Source organism: Protopterus annectens, chromosome 1.part2, assembly GCF_019279795.1.
Source record: "Protopterus annectens isolate FY-2018-M chromosome 1.part2, PAN1.0, whole genome shotgun sequence".
Classification (NCBI taxonomy): domain Eukaryota; kingdom Metazoa; phylum Chordata; order Ceratodontiformes; family Protopteridae; genus Protopterus; species Protopterus annectens.
In genome coordinates, this window is record NC_056727.1 from 528,031,016 (window position 1) to 528,048,178 (window position 17,163).

General features: G+C 39.0%; 1 protein-coding gene across 4 annotated transcripts in view; it reads left to right on the plus strand.

The window, feature by feature from the left end:
* DHX57 (DExH-box helicase 57) overlaps window positions 1–17,163 on the plus strand; it is a 2,066,546-nt gene that overhangs the window by 69,826 nt on the left and 1,979,557 nt on the right. For 3 of the 4 annotated variants that reach the window (XM_044057412.1, XM_044057439.1, XM_044057430.1), the window contains exon 2: window positions 6,567–6,739. In XM_044057412.1, coding sequence (XP_043913347.1) covers window positions 6,573–6,739 — 167 coding nt within the window. In that variant the 5' untranslated portion in view covers window positions 6,567–6,572. Of the gene's footprint in view, window positions 1–3,374; window positions 3,527–6,566; window positions 6,740–17,163 lie in introns of those variants that run through there. The other variant, XM_044057420.1, reaches the window with a different exon arrangement.

Below are 17,163 nucleotides of genomic sequence, written 5' to 3' on the forward strand. Positions count from 1 at the left end.
CACATAGCTTAACCAGATATGTTCCAGCAACATTAGCTTGTGTCCAGAATGTGACAGTAGTATACAGGCAGATTTATTTAATTTGCGGTTTAGAGATAATATTCTTTTGTAGACTTAGACATATTGTACTGTGTTGTCTAACTTAAATAGAATATTTCCATATTTCCACAATTGTTCATCTAAAACTACCTGTGTCTTTTCTCTTTTCACATTTTTGCAGTTTGAATTCTGCCCATTCTTGAATCCTTCGAGTAATGTTTAGCTTTCACAGTATTCACAAACTGCTCTGATAGGTTCTTAGGCAAGCACTAGACTAGCTGACCTTGTGGGTCATTTTAAGCCTATCCCATTTCCCTTTTTGTGCTCTACATAACCTATCCCATTTGGTTATAGATTGACCTTACCCATCCCATCATCGATAATTATATATTACCCCTAATGAGAATATCTGGGATCATGCAAGGATCCCCTCAGATTAAGCATTTAGGAGCTGCCTTTGTCCATTAGTAGAATAGGGGGCAGTCCTGGCAATCTTACGGTAGTCTTCTTTTGTACTCACAAGTACTTCTGACTTTTACTGCATGTTTGATTCCTTAACTAGTTTGTTATTATTATTTCAATGTATAGGTTTAGTTTTTACTTTATTTTCATAAACTGTCTTACTTTGAGATTTATAGAAGAATGTTGTGTCTGTGCAGCACTAATAATCAAGGAGTACACTGAGTAAGGTGACTCACAGGTAAAAAGACATGTGCTGATCTTGTCCGTGATTTGCCCACACCTGTGCATGGCCATTACATGTGCGGATTAGCATGGTGCCATAGAATCCCACCAGCTGTCTTTCCTATTTTCTACTCTGTTCTAGATTTTAACTGCATGCCTGATAATTCACTTACAGAAACCTGGTGCTGGCCAGTGTGGGACAGAAAAATAGTGTCCTTTATAAAAGTAGTAAACACTCCATATAAAATAACACTAAAATCAATACTTAAAAATAAATTAATAACCCAATATAAATTAAATAAAAACTATTAACTAAAAAATGTGTGACAATTTAAAGAATAATCATATCATATCATTCTAGCATACATTGCAAAAGGCCAAATTTAGCAGAAGCTATCGCAGCATATGTTGCAAAATGGCCAGATTTAGCAGAAGCTTCTACCTACTGGCCATCAGGCTACTGAACTCCATTAGCAGCCTACATCTTGCTTGACATCAGGGACAGTAGATAATATAAAAACTCCAAAACACAGAAAAAAGCACCCAAGGACCACAAGAAAATACTTTTTAGTGCAATAAAACTTTAATTTTGCTATTCGTCAAAAGACTTCAGAAACAGATTGCAAAAGTCCCAACTGATGTCCATATCCAAAAAGGACACCTTAGAGCCCCAAACACCAACAACAAATTTTAAAAATCAAGTGTTTAAGTTACTATTATGACTTTCCAAAGTATATATGCTGTCTTGATGTTTACATGGACACATGTATATATACACGTATGTATTTTTTTTTTATACAAATAAGGAATAATGTTTGTTTAATATTTAAGTATTCTTTTATTTTTTGCTTGTTTTATTGATTTAATTGGTACATGAAGTTGCTTGGTTTGCTTTAATTGATCCGAGTGCAATATTTAAATGGATTTTGAACTCTTTTGCAATGTGTTTCTTAAGTTGTTTGACGAATGGCAAAATTAAAGGTTTATTGCACTAAAAACTATTTTCTTGTGGTCCTCTGGTGCTTTTTTCTGTGTTTTTAGTTTTATTTTACACCTTTGCCTGGTAGCTATTGTTTATTTAGTACAGTAGGTAATATGCCAAGTAAGAAGCATATTGTATGCAGTAACCTTAAAAGGTCTTAAATACACTGTGCAATTAATCTAGCAAAGTATAATCTTTCTTCTGTGCAATATCCACTGATGCTAAAACAGTATTCTGTGCAATAAGTAACAGCTGTAAAATCTTTGTGCAATAAATAATATGTTTTCTTAGACTAGTGCCAACAGAATCCTGTGCAATAAGTAGTAGCTGTGGAATTCTGTGCAATAAATACCATGTCACTCGAGCTTAGTAAATGTCTGTTGATATGTAAGACAGTAAATATTATGTTGTAGGAATATCTAAATGCAGTAACATAAATTGTTATATATGTTAGATGTTTGCACACAGAGCATAGCGTAATTTAGTTCAGTTGCACTTGTTGTGGAGTCTGAATGACAATAAAGTTTACTTTGACTTTTGACTCTGAATAATTAGTATTGATAGTAAAAATCATTTGCAATAAAGTGAAAACATTATTCTTTATTTAAGCTAAAAGAGATGTGATGATAGAAACATATTATTTACCATGGTATTAAAAACAACTGGAAAGAAATGATTGTGGAAAATTGGAAAAAGGTGATAGTGGATAAATAAGGATAGTGGGAAAAAATCAGTTTAAACAATGTGGTAATTTTCTAAGTTCTAGTGCACTTTAAATGAACAGTAGTAATTTAGTCCAGGCTTTCTGAAAGAGTTCAGGTTTAATTGCCATGCCCAGCACCAAGTTGAAGTACTTTTCCTGGTTTAACTTTCTCATTACATGTACACATAAGTTTATATTCTTGTTTTAATTTTGATTTACTGTTTTTTACTATGCACATTGATTAGTTTTAGTAAGATTTTTGTAGATGCATATTTTTAGGGTTCTTGTACACAGACCTGAAGAAATCTCGAGGGACGAAAACTATCTTTGTTAATAATAATTTATGGAAATAGATTATGGTTTGGACAATGTATTTTTTCTGGATGTCAAAATATAATTCTGTTTTGATTGCCTAATGTTTAAATATTTCCAACCATGTATTATAATGTCTTTGATAAATTCACAGACTTTGTTTAATAATAATCTGTTTAATAAGAAGTACCACATCATTATTTTTATTTAAAGTGCATAAGGTTTAAATAATTAGGACATCTAGTAGGTAGGGCAGTACCAGCTCGGATATCACACTGATAAGTATGTGGAAAGGGATTTGAATTTAACATATATACCAATGCATTTTGTTTTATAACAAAATAAACTACTCCCATACCTGCTAACAGATATGCAGTCAGAAAGTTTGGGATGAAACTATCAATCATTCTGTTTCTCTTTTTTTGTTTTGTTTGGATCACTTGTGTGTTTGCTTAATAAAGGATTTTCAACTAGGAGGCAGACTTGTATGCCCTGCTTGGATTAATTCTGAATACCTACTAGAGTTAATAATTCTGTACAATATTAAATATATTTCAAAATAAGTTTTTATTTTTTGATTTAGGATATTTTTTAAGTTCATTACTTCTACTACCACTTTCTGATTTTTTTCTGCTTTTTAATATATAGTGATTAACAAGACATACAAGAATTGAAAACTGCCCACATAGAGAAGGTTCATTTTGTTTTAGACCCACTATACTTGTACACGTGCTGTACATCATCCTACAGAGGAAAACGCAGAAGAAGATTGAATTGCCATTATACAAAGGCATTATTTATGAAAGGTAAGCAATTTCTAATGTCATTGTATAATGGCAATAATCCACTCCTGTGTGTGGTTTTATCAGGATTTATCCACAGTTTAATTACTTGGGCTTTGCTCTCATGATCAAAACCACACCAACCATGGGTAAATCCTGAAATGCCCATACCTAGTCATGGATTATTGCTCAAAAATAATGCAAAACTTTGCTTCCAACTCCATGTCAGGCCTGCAATGAATATTAATTTACACATTATAGTGGAACATGGAGGTAATAAAATACATGAGTCGCACACAGACGTATCTTCATAATGCCTGTAGTCATAAATGCAGAACTCCTCCCAGTCAGCCTGATCCCCAACTACTTGTATTTATTAAAGGGGTAGTACATCACATGCCTAGTAGGTGACAGAACACCTCATGCAGTAGCAGATTCTGGATGGTTTCATTTTATCATCAGTACATGATTTGACACCATTGACATGTCCTTGTTTTCTGTTTCAGTAATTTACAGCTTCAAATTTTAAAATATTATGCAGAACGTTGTATGCTCTTCTACATGTTGTATTCCTGGGAAGCATGACCACCTCATTTTATTTGAAAAAGAGGCAACAATTCCATAGTAAGATTTACATTTGTTTTCTGGATGGATCTCTGTGCTTAATGTATAAACTGACAATCTTGCAGGTTCTTTAGTATGGTTTAGGTACCTCCTTTTCTTGCTCTTTTTAATATTGAACTTGAAGGCTGACAACTTTTTGTTGTTGCTCTTAGCCCTGTTTTCTTTTCCTTTCAGTGCTCAGTATCTCTGTTATTTTCCATCTAATAAACATTGAATAAAAACATCCATTGTACCAAAACTTTTCTGTTTTTTTTTTTTTTTTTTTTTGTAATGTTTGTGGATGTACAGGGAAAAGTATATGTAATACATTCTTGTAAACTGTAGATTAGAATGCTCAGTATGACATTGACTAAGGTCTGAGCTCATACCCAACATTGTTGCTGTTGCTTAGTCATTCAGTGGAGTCTGACTCTTTGTGGCCTGAAGGAGTTCAAGCACACCATGTCTGTCAGCAACTGATTTAAGCTCTTGCAAATTTGTATTCATTACTTCGGTAATGCTGTCTAGTTATCTTAGCTTCTCCATTCCCTTCTCTTGCCTACAGACATTCACGGCATCTGTGTCTTCTCTTTTGAATCCTCTTAATCCTCTTTTTGCATTATGTGGCCGGAATTGAGTTTTAGTTTTGTTACCAAACCTTCCAGTGAACAGATTGATTTTAATCTTCTTTCAGTCCATGAAATTCTCTGAACTTTTCTCTTGTACAACAGTTCAAAAGCCTTATTTTCTAGTGCAACTCACAACCATATGCTATTAGTATGAAAACCATAGCTTTGACTATATAGTCCTAAACCATGAGATGTCTTTGCTGTTAACAGTCCTCCAGATTTGATATAACTTTCCTTCCAGGATGCAAGCATCTTTTAATTTAGTGGCTGTTTACTCATTTACGTAGTTGCCAGCTTGTAATCAGTTTAATTGCTGACTTAACATTTTGGCAATTATGCAGTTGATTTACAATTGTTCCCATATTACAACTTGACAAATTAATAATATTACACTCATTGATGGCATTACATTTTACTATCATGTCCCGCATTTGGTGGAGTTCTTAAAGGTATTTTTATTTCACTTATTAAAATCTTTGGTTTTCTGTATAAAAAAAAAAATGTTTGTATGCATGAAGATAAATGTAGCATTATTCATGAAAAACAAAGCTAATGTATTCACACTTGTCTGAACATTGTTATATATTTAAAGATAATTTATTTGCATGCTGAGGTTTACAGTCATTTTGTTATTTGAATTATTTAATTTTCCTCTGGATTATTTGAATTCAGTGAATGACTGCTCAAGCATTTATCCATGAATATTGATTTTCCAAAAATAAAAAAAGTTGAAGATGGGAAAGAGTATATGTACACATGCCTCTAACTAGTCAGTAATGAGACTGAAACACCTCAAAGGCACTGGCAGCATTTTCTTGTGGTGGTAGTCTCTGAGTGAAAAGAAAATTTTCAATTGTTTTTTAGATGGAATCACTAAAATTGACAGGACCATTTTATAATGTGAAGTCCTGAGAGCATTTGTTTTCATATAGTATTTATTCATAATTCCTGTTTTCATAAACTGCAGCTTCTACCATCATTGTGTAATGGACTTTATACTAATGACTTTGTTTTGCAGTTTTTAGGTTGGCAGGTCTATGTTTTAGTTAAGACATTCAAAACTACAGTAGAGAGTTGATTATCTGAACTAATACTTGTATTGGATGGTGCAGTGGTGCAGCGGTAGTGTTGTTGTTTCACAGCGAAAGGTTCTCTGGGTTTATTCTTGGCTGGAGTGCCTTCTGTATGGAGTCTGCATGTCCTCCCTGCATTCGTATGGGTTTCCTCCGGGTGCTCCGGTTTCCTCCCACTTTACAAAGACATGTATCTGATGCATTTCTCCCTGAGCCTCTGCTGAAAATTGGCTTTGTTCCAAGTTGGACTTTACCAGTAAACAAATGTTAAATAAACACATTTTAAATAAATAAATAAATTGGGACCTAGGGTAGTTCGAATAATCAGACTGTTCAGATAATCAAACATATAATTGAAGCAGATTTAAAAAAAACTTCTAAAAATGTTTTTGATGAACATGAAACAAGAAAAATAAAACTAATTTACTGTAAGTACAAAACATTACAGTATAGTATAGTACAAGCTCAAAAAAACATGTACAAGCGAATACGTATAATGTTTACATATTCAGACTTAATGGTTTTTCCTACCTGAAAACTTTGGAAGGCTGAGTTTGGATAATTGACATTTTGGATAATTGACATTCAGGTAATTGACTCTCTACTGTAATAGTTTAATGGTAGTTCTTCACATGAAAAAATGTAATTGTATTTTCCCTCAAAAACCTGGAGTTGTTTGTCTAGCTTGAAGAGGACTTTTCTCTACCAGTCTTTCAGAATGAATACTGAAATTTTTAACTGTGTTTGTGTTGAATGCAGACAGTTATGAATACACCTGGGAGAAGAAGAGGTAGACCAAATAGAGGAGGAGGCCGGTATAATAAACCCCATGGAGGAAGAGGAAGCTCAGCTGGAAGCAGGAAAGGTTCATCAAGATCGTGGGATGATGGGGATGACTTCAGTGTATTCAGTAATGCAAGTGAATCTTTCAGGTCAATAAACTATTTTTCTTACACCTATGCATTTTTCATTAGTGCAGCTTCTACAAGTAGATTTCTAGCTGGTGTTTATCACGTGTGAGTGATAGTAGTTCATGAAAGTAGATATATGATGATATATTCAGAGACCAGAGCTGTTCCTAACTTCAGCTGATTGCCAGATTTCAGAATAACATTCACACAATTGTACACTTTTGAGAAGTTTCTTCAACTGCTAGAATTGCTGCTTTTTTCTGCTTATGCTTAATTTATTTTCATATAATTATGTTTTACTGAATGCCTCTTTTCCAGTGGTTTAAAGTTAGTTTCCTCATTAATAAAAATTTGTGGAAACAATACAATTCACTGATTCACATTTCACTGAGCATCTCTGCCAGAAAAATACAATTTCTTCTAAAGAAGCTGCAGTAGCTGTTATTTATTCCACTTTCATTGCAAGTGGATGTCAGAGAGGTGAACAGAGTGGATTTATGTCAGTTTATTGAAAAACCACATAGTCAAAACCCATATGGTTAAGACCACGTGGTCAACAATGCATTTAATCGAAAAACTAGTATAAAGCCACATGCCACCTGCCATTGACAAAAAAAAATGCTTTTGCAGGGGGGCTATGCCTCTCACACCCCTTGCTAATTGTTTTTCTAATTTTGAGATTGAACTACAGTGGATTAAAGAGCAAATTCCTCAATCCCCCAATCCCCACTGTATTGTGTTCTCAGTCTGAATGGTTTGACAAATCAGATTGTTGACCATATGGATTTCAACAATTTGGGTTCTTCGACAAATTGAGATAGACACAACAAAGTAACTGTCTGAGGGACAGGGAGGATCCAGGCTGCTTGTGAATGCAAAAGGCAGTTACATGATCACTCTTAAGTGATCATTGATGTGACTTATCAGGAAGCAATGTGTTTGAAAACTTTAAAATGGCTCTCAATTGAAAAGTCAGCACTCAAAATGCCAAGTACAGACAAGCTGAAAAAAAAAAAAAAAGGCATAGGAGAATATATCTGAATCTCAAAAATCGCTGTAGTCCTATAAATGTCTTTTTGTGGGGGGGGGGGGGGGATCCCCTCAGTATTTATATACACCAACTCCAAGATCACTATACTTTAAAGAAAAGGAATATTCTGAGAAATTACATCATGGACTTAGTGCATATAAGTCTGTTTTTTTGACTATTCAGTCTCCATATTTCGGAACTTGAGCTAGCGGGTCTTGACATTTCACATGGTTGCTGTTAAACGCATTATACTGGCCATTGTTAATATCAAAGATGTACTGTTTGGGGACATGGTGTTTAGCTACATGAGAAAGTGACTACTGATTTTTGCCACTTGATCTTGGCTTTTCAAGGGCATTGTTAGTGTGTTTGTCTTTGTGGTGTTGAGCAATATACATTAGAAAAAGAATACTCATTATAGCCTTTATTTCTGAACAACTTGTGTACTCTCCAAAAGGGGCACATTCTATGGGGACAGTATGTCTTTGTAAGAAACTGAAACATTTGTTGTATTTTTGAAACATATTGAAGACACAACCGTTTTTAGCTTTCAAACTTATAATTTTGCAACATCTCTACTGCAGGTGTCTTTTTGATTCACTTCATGTAACTAGAAATCAGAAAATAATTAATCCATGGGATACTAACAACATTAAACTGTGTACAAATGATAACATATACAAGATGCTGTTAATGTTGGCAGTGAATGGTAAATGCTGAAAATAACTGAATATGACATGCCACACTCAAAACACATGACTCCATTAAACAAACTTGCCTAAGAAAATAACTCTTGCAACCTGTTTTCAAGCTGGAAATTGATTCCTTTACAAAAATATAGATATGTACTGTTTGTGAAAGTGTCTGCTTCTAATCCCGAGCCTACAATCACGAAACCATGGATCCTTGAACGTTGGGTGTGTGCTAGGATAAGTAAACTTTTGTCCAACATGCCCCTTTATCCACTGTAGTGCGATCCCGCAGTTGGTATATTTAGTTAGGGGGTCTGTGGGGATGCAGCCCCCCACGTAGGTGGTTTTACTTACCTCGGCATGAGTTTCATTTGCATTTGTTCAAGTGTTTACTTCCCTAGTAAAACACCTGACGTTAGAGATTCTGCAATTTTGTAATTGTGGTTTTGGGATTGTGACAGTCGATCTTCTGGGAGTCTGGCTTTAGATGTAGACCCTTATGACATTGTCCTACCTTACTATGAAAAAATTCCATGATTTCTAAAAACTCACAAGAAGCAAAACAAGATCATATCAGATCAATAATACTAATGAGAGACTTGTACACATGGCCCAGATGTTTGCTTGACTTCAGACTTAACCCACCTCTCTCATTTCAAGAAAAGACTTGATGACCAAAAGATGTCAAATATTGTCTGGGGATTACCTTTGACTTTTACGTTGCCTTCATGTCTTCTTGGTTGGAGATTAAAACCTGATGTTGTAACTCAGAAACGTATCTCCTCTAAATGACTGCTGCTATACAACTTCTGTTTTAAAATCAGTTTCACTTAGAATGCTTGAGAAGCTTACTGTAACTGTGAGTGCAGTAGATTCTTAAATCGTGCTTGATAGAGATTATATTTTGTTTATAAAGGGAATTTCTGAGGTAGCAGAGAAAGAGTTAGTTCACTGCAAACTTTTGAATGGAAAAGGACACGCCATGACTGCCTAGAGATGCTACATGCCATTGCTTGACGGTGCATACAGAATGCATTTACTCTGAAAGAGACTTATAGGCTGAAGATTTTATCACACACCAAATGTGGTAACTGAAAAGCTTAAATTGTGCTTGAATTATACTTCGTAAGGCTAATGGATCAGATTAGTGGCTTTGCATAAATAGTCAGCCTGTCCATTTGCATGGATAACTGTAACACTTTCCCAGTTAGTTTAAAACAGGCAGTCCTAATGGGACATGATTAACAGTTTTCCCCTGAGGATATACATATTTTTAATAGCACCAACACTCTCAGATTTCCAGATGGGGATCTTGGGTTATATTGTTTGCCTTTCTCTTCATTGTTAAGAAATGACTCACCTGTAACACGTTTCTGCAATTGAAAAGGCTGACCTAAACTCAGCCATGCATTTAGTACTTATATTTATTTAGGATGTCCTTCAAGAATGCAACTGCAGTCCTGACATATGGGTTGTCCTGCCTCAGGCAGCCCTTCGGTCGGCCAGATTCCAAAGTCTGGGTCCGGCGTCGGCCGATGTCGCCTCCTCCCCGACGTCAGAGCGGCCGGAGTATAAAGGCATCAGCCGACGCCATCTTCTTCAGTCTTTCTTGCCGCGCGGTGCCCGAAGCAGAAGCAGTTCGCAAGTGCTGGTCGGTCAGCTCCTGTGTTTTCAGTTACCGAAGTCATCTAAAAGCTAAGTACCCCGTTGGGGAACATTTTTCTTGCCTCAGCCGATGTCAGAACAAATTGAGAAAGTTAATAATTGTTTGTCTTGTGGTAAACAAATACCTCATAAGGACTTTCATTCCTACTGCCTCCCTTGCCTGGGCCCAGACCACGACGTCTCGGCCTGTGCCGCCTGTGCTTGCTTTAATAAGCGCACTCTCAGGCGCCGGGCAGAGTTTGCCAAAGACTTTTTTGGCGAATCTTACGCTTACAACATGCCGTCGGAACAACCGACAACACAAACTACCAAGAAACGAAAGGACCGGGACCGACATCCTCGGCCCGCGTCTTCCACCGATTTCCGCCTAAGCCCTCCGCGAGTGCTTCGGTCCCTTCAGAAGCGGTAATTCAACCGCTCCAGGCCGACGACACCGCGTTAACTCATCCCTCTGTCTCGGAGGCTACTCCGGTGCTGGTTGTTGATTTTCCTCCGGAAACCGAAGTTCTGGATCTACCCGACACCATTCCAGTGGACAAGGTTATCCCTGCACGTGGGGCAGCTAGGCCTCCTGTATAAATGTCAATCAAGGCCTTTGCATGTGCCAAGGCCGCCAGCCAGGCCAAGGCCCATCCCAAGCCTGCTTCTCAGGCCCCTTCTTCTGACAAACAAATCATGTCTCTGGCTGCAGATCTTATTTCTCTTATTAGGGGGTCTCAGCCTCACCCAGACAGAGGTTCTCAGCCGCCTGCAGAAAAGAGGCCTAGGACTGAGCAGGCAGACAACCTCTCTTCAGATGAAGCCTCTGGGGATTCAGAGCATTCAGAAACCCAAGAAGAATCCTTCCAGGCCTATGAGGACTCTGATGCTGAGGAATCTATTCCCTCTGCCTCCCCTCCAGAGGATTTTTCTTTCGGTGAAGTCCTCCACTCCATGAGGGAGCATTTTAAGTGGCAGGGTCAGGAATTTTCTGATTCCAGGAAAAGGCTACGTACCTTCCTTAAGTTACCCCAGCACAGACCTTTAGCTATCCCGCCAGTTTTGGATGTCCTGGATGATGTTTTCTCCGACTCCAGTGCTTCCCCTGATTCTCTCCCTCCTGCTCCTGTCAAGCCAGACCAATATTACAGGGTCCCTGACACTCACAAGCATCTCTTTAAGGCCCACTCTGTGGATCTGGAAACTGTTTCACAGGGCCTCAAAGGAGTGGCTACCTCCTCAGCCAGGAATCCACTGCCAGCTGACAGGGAAGCATGGTCCCTGGAGAGATGGGGTAAAAAAGTCTATACCTCTACTACCCTTGCCATGAGGTCTCTTAACTGCCGTTTTCATATGTTTCAGTACCAGGATTATTTACTGGATGATTTGCAGAAAGATAGCCTCTCCTGAGCCTATAGATAGAAAGGCATTGCAGGATTCAGTTCATAATACCCAGCAGGTTAGTAATCATTTTCTACAGTGTGGTTATGATGCATTGGAGGCTTCATGTAGGGCAGCCAGAAGCTTTTTGGAGCTAATGCTCAGGATGTGATGAAATCTATTGAAGAAAAGGCAAAATCAGTTCAAACAGTAAAGGATTTCCTCCAGGTTCAGCCCCCAAGGTTCAGCCGGAATTGGTCTTCAAAGAATTGGTCCTTTCCAGACTCTGATAAGTTTCAAAGGGGAAAGAACAGGCGTGCACGAGGTAGAGGGCAATACAGAGGCTCCTACAGGGGACGCCAGTGGCAGCCACAAAATCAAAGAAATGGTACAGGTAGTACACCTGCACCACAAGGACAATCACAATGACTTACCTTTCACTCCGCCTACCAAGGCTCAAAGAGAAGCACCTATAGGTGGAAAATTATCTCTATTCTCAAAGAACTGGCACATTATAACAAAGGACAATTGGATTCTGGACATAATAGACAGAGGTTACAGGTTCCACTTCCATACCTTACCAACAGGACAAGGCATGCCAAACCTGCCACAAAATCAAAGGGCAGAGGCACTCATAGAAGTCTCAAAGCTGTTACACATAAAAGCAATAGAGAAGGTTCCTCCTCAGGAACAAGGCCAGGGATTTTATTCAAGACTGTTCCTTGTTCCAAGAAAAGAAAAACAATGGAGGCCTATTTTGGACTTGTCCGTTCTAAATACTTTTCTCATGGTGCCAAAATTCAAGATGCTGACGTTACAGCAACTTCTTCCCATGCTGGGCAAGGGGTCTTGGCTGGTTACTCTGGACCTCAAGGAGGCATACCTGCATGTCCCTATCAGACACAGTTGCAGAAGATACCTCAGATTTCTTGCAGGAACAGAGCACTATCAATTCTCAGCATTGCCGTTTGGCTTATCTACTGCGCCCAGAGTATTCACGAAATGCCTGGCATCAGTAGTGGCACATTGCAGGCTCCAGGGGATTCAAATATACCCTTACCTGGATGACTGCCTAATACAAGCAGACAGCAAACAGACCTTGGTAAGACACTTGGATTACGTCATTCAATTGCTGCAAGCTTTGGGATACACAGTCAACATTCAAAAATCAAGATTACTGCCATCCCAAGAGATTACATTTCTAGGAGCAAAACTGGACACACAATGGCTTTCCTCACAGAGGAGAAACAAGAACAGTTAACAGCTTACTTCAGAGGCCTAGCAAAATTAAACCACCTGACCGCAAGGAAAACTTTGCAGGCCCTGGGGTACATGGCATCTTGCATTCTTCTAATCCCTCTGGCAAGACTACACATGAGAAAGCTGCAATGGTACCTAAAAAGCTTGTGGTCGCAACACAGCCACAACCTAGAAGACATAATACCACTCATACCATGCCTACAAAGGGAATTCCTGTGGTGGGCTCAAGCAAGTCACTTAAACGAAGGCATGCTTTTCAACAAACCTCCAACAAGTCAAACTATTACAACAGACGCCTCAGACCTTGGATGGGGGGCGCACATGGACGGCAGATGCATTCAAGGGCAATGGACTCCCATGGAGATGCATCAGCACATAAATCAAAAAGAGATGTTGGCAGTGATACATGCAATAGAAGCCTTTGGAAAATCTCTTCAACAAGGTCATCTGCTAATAAGAACAGACAACACCACTGTCATGTGGTACATAAACAAGCAAGGGGGCACTCATTCCTACCCCCTCTGCAGACTAGCAAGGATTCTTTGGGAAAAGTCCCTGAAACTGAACATCTACTTGCAAGCCCAGTTTGTTCCGGGCAAGGACAATGTTCTGGCAGACAGATTGAGCAGAAATTTCTTAGATCCACACAAATGGATGCTACACCCACGCATTTTCGCACAAATAGCATCTGCATGGGGAAGACCAGACATAGACCTCTTTGCATCTCATCTCAATCATCACTTGGAAAGGTTTTGCACAAGGATACACCATCCTCTAGCTTGGAGAACAGTTGCTCTTTCTTTCAGCTGGAATGCTCTAACAATTTATGCATTCCCTCCTCTACCTTTGCTCACCAAGGTGTTACTGAAGATCAAGGCATAACAGCCAAGAGGAATCTTGATAGCTCCAGACTGGCCAAGGCAACACTGGTATCCACTACTATTGAGCATAACTCACTCCAAACCATGGTCCTTGCCTCAATGGCCTCTGCTCCTGACTCAGCACAGTTACAAGACTGCTCATCAGAACCTGCAAACCCTAAAGCTGACAGCCTGGAGAGTCCCATGACTCAGACCCATGATTCACTCTCCGAAAAAGTTCAGGAAATTTTGCTGGAGGCACGCAGACCTTCCACCAGAAAAACCTATTCGGCCAAATGGAAGAGATTCACCATCTGGAATGTCAACAAGGGCCAGGATGCATCATTGGTGAACATACCTCAGATATTGGAATACTTGACAGAAATGTTTCACAGTGGCCTCTCATACTCCTCCATCAAAATCCATGCTTCAGCTATCTCAGCACATTACAACTGTGATCCACCTGTGTTCTCGCATCCTTTGCTAAGACAGCTTCTAAGAGGCATAAATAATATCAAACCTCCAAGGAAGCTACCAATCCCTGCATGGGACCTCAATTATGTCTTGGAAAAATTAACTCTTCCTCCTTTTGAACCAGCAGCATCTTCAGAAATTCAATTTCTCTCTTGGAAAATGGTTTTCCTGTTGGCAGTCACTTCAGCAAGAAGAGTCTCTGAGATACAGGCCCTCATGGCAGTTCCTCCCTTTATCATCTTTCATCAGGACAGAGTTTCCCTTGGGACCAATCCTTCATTCATGTCTAAGGTGGTATCCAGAGTGTCTCTAAACCAAGCAATTCACTTGCCAACTTTCTTTCCTAATCCTCAAAATAAAGGGGAAAGGTTGCTGCATACTTTAGACATTCACAGACAACTACGCTACTACTTGGACAGAACAAAGTCCACCAGGAAGTCTGACCAACTGTTTGTAGCCTATGCTGCTGGAGTGCAAGGGAAAGCAGTCACCAAACAAACTATCTCAAAATGGATTGGACACTGCATCAGATTCTGTTATTCTTTTCATGGAAAAAGTGTGCCAGCTAATATTAGACCACACTCCACCAGAGCTATGGCCACATCCACAGCTTTTCTAAGAGGAGTGGCTACAAAAGACATTCTAGAGGCTGCTACATGGAGCTCCGTGCATACATTTACCAAACACTACAACCTGCCATTATACTCCAGATCCCGAGCAGGCTTTGCTTCGGCAGTCCTGCAGGGCCTTCTAGCTACACCATCTCTTGCTTAGTCCTACCACCCCCAGCTTGGCTATGGTATTCAACCCATATGTCAGGACTGCAGTTGCATTCTTGAAGGACATAGTACAGTTTTGTACCTACCATAAATGTAGATGTCCGATAGATATGCAACTGCAGTCAGGTTTTCCCTCCCTCCTACCCCTCTGTTTTTCCCATTTTGGGTCCTTACTCCCCTTACCTATCAGCTGGGGATATATGTTATGGTGTATCTGTTTATTACTGTTGTGCATGTTTGTTTTCATCTGTTTATCCATTCACCAAATTTAGCCTTCATTGGAGGGCACCTGGCATCTGGGGCAAGAAACACTGAAGAAGATGGCGTCGGCTGATGCCTTTATACTCCGGCCGCTCTAACGTCGGGGAGGAGGCGACATCGGCCGACGCCGGACCCAGAATTTGGAATCTGGCCGACCGAAGGGCTGCCTGAGGCAGGACAACCCATATGTCAGGACTGCAGTTGCATATCTATCGGACATCTACATTTATGGTAGGTACAAAACTGTACTTTATAAGTAACTGTCATGTACGTTTTGCAGCTTTGAAGTCGCGTAATGTATTCAGAGGGCAAATTACATCATAAAATATTAAATCTCTACAAAAATAATTGTCTTGCATATAAGTGCTACTTTACTTTTCAACTTTTTTTCTGTAGCTTATAACTGCAGTCATAATTGTAAGATTATTAAAACATATCAAAGCAGTGGCAAAATGAAGAACATTGCAGATGTAGATTTGGGAACTTGAAGGTACTGAATGAAACTTGGCCTTGGCATTACCATGTATCTAGGCATTTGAATTTCCTCTTACGGCTAACTTCTTGTCATGTCTCAAATCTTACTTATAAGCAAGAAATAAAATCATTAGTACCCGAATGTGACATTTTCAGGTTTTTGAATGTTAATACAAGAAAAAAGTATTACCAGAAACTGAGAACTGGTAGTCAGAAAATCAGCTTGCAGTTTTTCCATTACGTCTGGATATAAAAGCACAACTCACTTGCAGTTTGACTAACCGTACAGACATTTTTTTTTCTAAAAAAGATAGGTATAAACCTGTGTTGACAGTCTCTGCCAGTAGGCCTACATGACCATTTAAAATGTGCCATGCTGCCAGCTGCATTTTACTTAGTTCCCATTAGGTGTGAGCATATGACTTTTTCATAGGAAGTGGAAATGCAGTGCATCACTTGAATACATTTTTTTGTGATGTTATATCACAAGTAAAAATCTTAGGTAGTTCTCCAGACACAGACCTGTTTTGTGATTACAGATATAATACTGAGAAAAAAAACGTTTGCTGAGAAAGACAAATGTCCTCTAGACTGTAAATTCAGCAGTTGTAGATGAATGTTATACATAAGTATACTGCAGCAATTTGTGAAAGTTTTATTCAGGACTCTAAAAAGGGTATTATACAACGACCCTCCATTAATATTCAAAAACGTGCACGGTGATTGGCAGTGTGCACGTTGTAAATCTGAGTTATAGTAATGGAAAAAGGTCCAGTCGCCCAGACTTTTTCCATTATTATAACTCTTTTTTTACAGCAACGGAGAACACAAGATCTCCGTTGCTTCACACTGTCTCGCTATGTTAAACGAGTTTAACATAGCGAGACAGCTTTAAAAAGCAACAGAGATTCTCCGTTGCTTTTTTTTAAAGCTGTCTCACTATGTTAAATGAGTTTAACATAGCGAGACAGTTTGTAAAAAGCAACGGAGATCTTGCTTTCTCCGTCGCTTTTTTCAAAACTGTCTCGCTATGTTAAATGGGTTTAACATAGTGAAACAGCTTTAAAAAAAGCAACGGAGATCTTGCTTTCTCCGTTGCTTTTGCCCACAGCTCTGATGTACTGCGTGGCCATACGCATGCGCAGTACATCAGAACTGCCGAAGAATACCAGACAGCTGTGGAAGGGCAGCAAGGAGGCATTATACAATGCCATCATTTAAGAAAAGTAATTATTTTTTTTCTTAAATAATGTCATTGTATAATAGCAATAACCCACTTCTGGGTATGGGTAATGCTGAATTTACCCACGGTTGGCTTTGTTTGGCCACTTGGGCTTCGCCCTCCTGACCAAACCACACCAACTGTGGGTAAATCCAGCATTACCCACATCCAGGCGTGGGTTATTGCTATAATGGTATATGGCCTTTCACACTCCAGTGCCAAATGTAGGGGTTCAAATGCATTTAATTGTCATAGTTTTGCACATTGCATTATATTTGGTCTCCATTACAGCTGGATATATGCTTTCTGCTCAGGGCTGCAAATGCAATGTGTATCTAAGCAGGGTCTTTAGTGAGTTGCCTAAACATC